The sequence below is a fragment of the Punica granatum genome, chromosome 2 (assembly GCF_007655135.1).
Source record: "Punica granatum isolate Tunisia-2019 chromosome 2, ASM765513v2, whole genome shotgun sequence".
Taxonomy (NCBI): domain Eukaryota; kingdom Viridiplantae; phylum Streptophyta; class Magnoliopsida; order Myrtales; family Lythraceae; genus Punica; species Punica granatum.
The window spans coordinates 37745457-37751860 of NC_045128.1; the positions used below are offsets into that span (position 1 = coordinate 37745457).

At 41.0% G+C, this 6404-nt stretch overlaps 1 protein-coding gene across 1 annotated transcript; it reads right to left on the reverse strand.

The window, feature by feature from the left end:
* Positions 1-4: 4 nt before the first annotated feature.
* Positions 5-3309, reverse strand: LOC116195615 (protein RETICULATA-RELATED 1, chloroplastic-like). The gene is made up of 8 exons (XM_031524902.1): positions 2732-3309; positions 2058-2222; positions 1864-1956; positions 1657-1772; positions 1422-1520; positions 1009-1314; positions 751-915; positions 5-617 (listed from the first exon to the last, which is right to left on the reverse strand). Exons 1-8 carry the CDS (start codon positions 3116-3118, stop codon positions 335-337), a joined length of 1614 nt encoding a protein of 537 aa, XP_031380762.1. The 5' UTR covers positions 3119-3309; the 3' UTR covers positions 5-334.
* Positions 3310-6404: the final 3095 nt, after the last annotated feature.

Genomic DNA, 6404 nt, shown 5'->3' on the forward strand with positions numbered 1-6404 from the left:
ACAATGGTAACAGAATACCGGACCTCTTATTCATCATCAGTGAGTACTGAACCATGCCATGTGAACATACGAGCTCAGAGCACGGAGCGGTAATATCCCAAGTCAACCACGAATAGACAAAAGAATCATCTACCCAACAAACTACACTTTCCAGCTACACGAATCAAATTCTTAAGATGCGAAGTCTTCTTTATCAGCAGGTGTTCAAGCAAAAGTCCCAATCCCTCCCTCAGAATACAGGGGACCGTAACCTTTGAGTTAAGCAGGCAAAAATAGTTGAGTAGAGAGCAAAATTGGAGAAACTGTCGGGGGCAAAATGCAGGGTACAACAAAATCAAACTGAGCTTGCTGTTGCTTTCTTCCGAACTATCCTCTTCCTCTTTGCCTTTGGGGTCGGTGCTTCTGTGTCGGGATTTCCCTGTTTGATCCCAAGCAGCCCAAGCCCTGAAACAATGGGATTCTTTGATATAAACCATTTGGAAGCTGAGGACTTAGTACCAATCTCAGATTCTGGTCTGTTGTAGGCCTTTAGGATGTCGTCAGAATGGACGAGTGGGTCAGCCTCAATTCCAAGCCAAGCCCGCCTTAGCTTTTCTCCCATATTAACATTCATGACCCTGCAATAATATTATGACCAAATGTTAAATGACAGACAGCCTCGGAGACTGAAATATAGAATGGAAGTCTTAAACTAATTTTCCCTCATCATGAAAAGTTCAGTCTGACTCGGTGTTTTAATAAGTAACGGACCTCAGAGCTGTGCCAAAAAAGAGTGCCACTCCAATGACATCAAAGTGGTTTGTCATGAGACGATCGGATCCACATAACAGCTGATAGCTCAAGTTTGCATATATTCCAAGAAAAGCACCATATCCAAGTGCATTTGTACTTGTACTTGGTAGTGTCACAGATAACCTGAGAGGATATCGAAAAACGATTGAAAACTATGGCAAGTCATACATATATTTATAGGATGTATTACGTCAATATATTCAGAAAGTCCCAAACCTGTCGTTCTTTTTACCGGCCAGGAAATTAGACAGAGAACCCTGCACAGCTCCAGCAGTTAATCCAACCATGCAAAGCTCTGCAGCCTTGTAACATAATGACTGGATCCTCTTTTGCAGATCAAACTCTCTGAGTGGGTAGCTCTTTTCGAATATATTGTTCGGTAGTTTCTGCAAAGTATTTTGCAAATCGAACCGGAAGGTATCGCCGTATGAACGACAAGGAGCAAGCGACCAAACAACTATGGCATTGCAAGCAGATGCAGTGAGCACATTGATAAGTGCAAGATCCCACTCTTTCTTTATCCTGTAGTGGAAGAGAATGGAACACCATATGAGTCATTTAACTCAACATACGGAAAAAAAAAATAAAAATCAAGTAATCTCTAAGTACTATAAACAGTCAGCATTCACCTTTCCTTGCGATTTTTCAACTCCCACGATACAGAAAAACCAATAGTCGCAGCTTGCTCTAGAAGAAGCCGATACATGAAGGCAGGATCTGCTATCATCCTGCAATGCAATAAGACATATGGCCTCAAGACTTGTACCGAGCTTTTTTATATTGAATGGTCCAAACTTGTAATCAAGCAGTCACTGAATATGGACAGAATTATAATGGAATTGCGGATGCCTGTTCAGCATTTACCTGCCAATGAACGCCCTAGACATTGCTTCAGGAAGTGATCGGGAAATAAACCTTGCAGTCGTTGGTCTTGCATTGATTGCTAAAAATTTTACCATTTGAGCAGAGCTAACCAAGCCCTATAAGACAAACATAACTCTTCCCACTTGAGGAAATGGAATTGACCTAAAAGGAAGAAAATGACAAAAACAGAAGACAGAAATACCCAACCAGTTCACAGGCTTGTCGAAACCCAGCAGGCAAATCCATCATAGTCCTTTGCCATTCATTCAGCACGGCATCTACAAACTTCCGGTCGAAAAGCTGGAAAATTCACAAGATAGATGAATCGATACTGCTGCTACTAACTGCAAGAACATTGGATCTTCCAGTCTAGGAATAACCACTCCTAACTGTCTTCATACCTCTTCGAGGAACATCCTCCTCCTAAATAGTCCACCCTCATCTCCTTCATCGCCATCATCGAAGTCGTCGAAATAATCATCATCGTCGCCATCATCATCTCCTCCATCACCTCCACCATGACTGATCTTCTTTCCGATATCACCACCACCTCCCCCAGTCGCAAGCTGTACAAGAAGAAATTAACTGCCTACTCCTAACTAGAATCATGAATGACTTCAAAGCAACCGAAGAAAATCCACCAATTCATTCATCGCAAAAAGAAGAGGCTACATGGGAGCTTCAATCTTACTTCTTCAACTCTTTCCTCTGCACTCAACTCATTGAAAATGAAGTTCTTGCGATAAACAGAAGTTTCCATAACTACTTTCAAGTTTCAATTTTTCTCTTTTCCTAGAGGAAAGAGATGATCAGAGAATCATGAATGACTTCAAAGCAACCGAAGAAAATCCACCAATTCATTCATCGCAAAAAGAAGAGGCTACATGGGAGCTTCAATCTTACTTCTTCAACTCTTTCCTCTGCACTCAACTCATTGAAAATGAAGTTCTTGCGATAAACAGAAGTTTCCATAACTACTTTCAAGTTTCAATTTTTCTCTTTTCCTAGAGGAAAGAGATGATCAGAGAATCAGGAATTTTCAAATTCATCAACATATGCAACTTCAACCACTAACCTCGGGACTGGACTTGGTTTGCTTCTGCGACATATCGAGCTTGGACTTCTCCAGAGTGACCGCGCCAAATGCACCGTACTGCCCCTTCATGACCGGTCCCACCTCCCCCGAGCCGGAGGAACTGCAGGGAGCCTGGAAGCACCTCTCCAGCATCCTCACGCAATCCTCTCCCCCTCCGCCGCCCCCGCCGTCATCCACGAGAGGGACAGGGGCGGACGGGGAGGCCGAGCACCTCACAGCCGCCGCATAGCCCCTCCGGTGCAGCTTCCCGGGGGGCGGCAGCTGCGGTCTGAGGGACGGGGGCGGCAGGGGCGAGAGGGAAATGGGGATTTTAGTCTGGGTGTTTATGGGCATGATTTGGGCCGTTTGGAAGACGGCGTGTGCCATTCCGGTGACAGTTTCTGTGGGATAGGCAGCTGCTTAGCAGAATTGGATAATTTTCATGGCGATGAAGAGTGTAGAGAGAGAGAGAGAGGGACGAGGGTTTTAGAGAGAGAGAGAGAGAGGGAGGGGACGGAGGAGGATAGCCGGCCGCGACAGGAAACCCAATCCTATCGCCGAGCAGAGAGAGAGGAGGAGGAGAGAGAGGAACCCAAATAATATGAAAAAAAGGAAAAGTTAATTTCCAGAAAAGTGCACATACTTTACGTTTGCTTCAAATATGTCCCGCATTTTATTTCTTTTCCCGAGAACTGCATGTACTTTTGAATATTTAAGCAAAGGTAGCCTCTTGTGAAAATTTCATGAAGGTCAGGAATCGGCCGAGAGGGAAGACTGAGGCGGCAGTCGCTCTCCATAAATTTTCAGAAAATTTACCTGTTATTCTTTAAATTTTTATAATATTATTATTGTTATTCGCCCCATTCAAATTTTATGTCGACCCCTAATGGAGGTTGTCTAATTGTTGGTCGATGTGTTATTCCAACTTGGTTCCTTTTTCTACACGTGGTTTACTTATTGTTAAATCCATGTCTAGTTTACTGTTATTCTTTTGACTCGAGGATTGAGATAACTTGTATTCATTTGTTATTGATAAACCGTGACGAATGTATGAAGGTCTAGCCATGCTAAAAGGTGCAACATAAGGCCCGAATCCCATAATCCATAAGGTAGAGAAAGTTTAAGGTGTAGGCCAGATCTATTATGCATGTTATAAAAGAGGTACGGCGTAGATCATCTGGATCGATGAAATCCATATGCATATGGATTTTGGTGTTGGGCAATTCCAGGGTGCATTTGGCTCTTTTGGACGGGAATTTTCCTCAGGCCAACATGATTCGAAATTGCAAAACCCGAGCCAACCCGAACCATTTACACTCCTAACCCCAGCAGCATTCAAACTGGCAAGTTACGTAGATGAAGCAACTCTCCTTTCCCCACCCACAAACAACAATAACAATACTTTAGAAGTGAAAAAAGAAAAGAAAGCCTAGGCTGGTTTTAAAAAAAAAAAAAACGCAAGTACCTATCCACATCTTGCATTTTGAATACAAATTTCTTCTGATTAATTATTCTAGTAAAACTTGGGAAAAGAAAATAATTTTTTTTTTTTTCAGAATATCTGGTATGACCGTAAAGGTCGGGTCATTAAGATCGAACACCCGGGCTATGCTCTACTTTGTTGACTATATATATGTCTTTCCTTTTATAATTTCTTTTCCCGTGATGGGCTTCAGATTTTCGGTTTTGATTGTTTCCCCCGATCTGGGCCATGTTCTAATTTGGCCCAACGTACGAAAATAAGCAATCCACCGACGGTTCAGTCGCGGGACGTTAGAAATTCCGTAACACAAAGGATTAATCTAATCTTTTGCCAAAGTGTTAAATCAAGTACTACTACAGACCGCATGACCTGGCACAAAAGGTAATGACTTCCGAACGAACTCTTTAGCGCATCGAGGGCACCCGTTGAATTCGAAAGCACGTATCGGCATGATCTAGATGGACAGGAGCCCAATTCTTAGATCGGTATGCTAAAAGAGGATCGTGGGCTGGCTTGGGCCGGGCTTAATTGTTAGAGGGGGAGATCAATTGAGACAACATAAAACGTACTTATGCATTATGCGGCCACGAGTTTTTTTTTTTTTTTTTTTTTTTCTGTCAATTGTGTTCGGCGTTGTAACAACTGACTAGTTCATCGGGCGGTGTATTGTACGGCTTGAGATCCACCATTAAACCCTAGATACCGATCCTCGAAACAATCGATTTCTAGACTTGACTTACTGTTTATTGTCAACTTACTAGCAGGTCCAACCCACCGTTGGTATACGGCCTCCAGTTTTTAGTTATTGCAAAATTGCTCCAAAAAATTAATTTTTGCATGGAGGAAGACACGTGCCTTTTGTAATCTGAAGTTTGACTGAGCGATCCGCTTTAGTTGACCGCATGAGTCAAAGTTCGCGGCTGTGGGAGGGGATCATGTGTGGACAGTATTCAGCGTTGCCACATGGTCAACGCTGGTAGGGCCTTCATTCTAGATTTTGGTCGTCGTGATTCATTTTAGCTGGGCCATGCTGCGAGAATGTACCCCGATCGAAAGGGTCAATGAATTTATTTTACATCAGGAATTCATGGGATAATTTCCGCTAAAATCAATTAGTTGAAACCGAACACCTCATCGGATAAAACATGTATTATTCTCATAACCGAGTCATGGTCCTACCTCGCCACAAAACGTAATAAATTATCTACGAGATATATATTTTGCCATCAATCAATCCTATTTTACAACGCCTTTCCTCTTAGTATATATATACTCATAAGCACATGGTCAAATCTTTTACGGGATATGAGTAGCTCATGGTCATATTACGATGTAAACGCATTTATGTCCTCCAGCTGCTGCTTAAATAATTATGATACAGAATATCGAAAAATTCCGGGTCGAACTTATGATTTATCATCCAGCATAGTAGAGAATCAAACACATCTCGGGTCCGTGAGATGGATCTGTAAGGAAGGATGCTGAAATTAAGCAAATCTTCACAACAGTGTACTTGTTCATGGTCACGAGCTGTTCGGTCTTTAAGGAGACAGCACGTGCGACACGGATTGGACTTTTTGTAATTAAAGTTAAAAAGAAAAAAAGAAATCTTTCAACACCCGCCATCATTACAATTTTGTAATGCTAATGGACGAATATTATCTCGAAGCTCACCAAGTAAAGATGGGTTTAATCTCTGGGGTGTGGGAGATTGAAATTAAACCTTTCATCTTTTCAATGATTCTTTCGATCTTTCTCCTTTTTTGATGCATTAGATTAATTATTAGGAACTGTTCTAGCCAACAATAATGCAAATTAAACGTGCACACATCACGAAACAACCTGGAAAATTTATGCATAATCCGAAGATGGATAATGCGTTTGTTTTTCAAGTTGGATCACTGCTCTAACCAATTAAACTATATTCTTTTTTAAATTCAACAATATAATTATTAATATTTTATCTTTTTATTATTTAATAATAATTTCACTCTCATATTTTTTTATAATTATTTTTATAATTAAGTTTTTAATAATAAACTTCTTATTTATTTTCACATTTATATAAACATCTATATATATTCTCTCACACATCAATATATTCATCAACACTTGCAATCATTACAAAAAATAGAGTTGAGTTGAATCACTATCTAACTTGAAAAATAAATGCACCCTTAAGGATGAGTT

What these genes read in the sequence shown, in the direction of transcription:
- LOC116195615 (XM_031524902.1), bottom strand. Translation starts at nt 3,118, where the DNA reads ATGGCACACGCCGTCTTCCAAACGGCCCAAATCATGCCCATAAACACC. An exon ending in AAACCAAGTCCAGTCCCGAG is followed by an intron (nt 2,223 to 2,731) that starts GTTAGTGGTTGA and finishes CTTCTTGTACAG; the next exon opens with CTTGCGACTGGGGGAGGTGG. An exon ending in TCTAGGGCGTTCATTGGCAG is followed by an intron (nt 1,521 to 1,656) that starts GTAAATGCTGAA and finishes ATTGCATTGCAG; the next exon opens with GATGATAGCAGATCCTGCCT.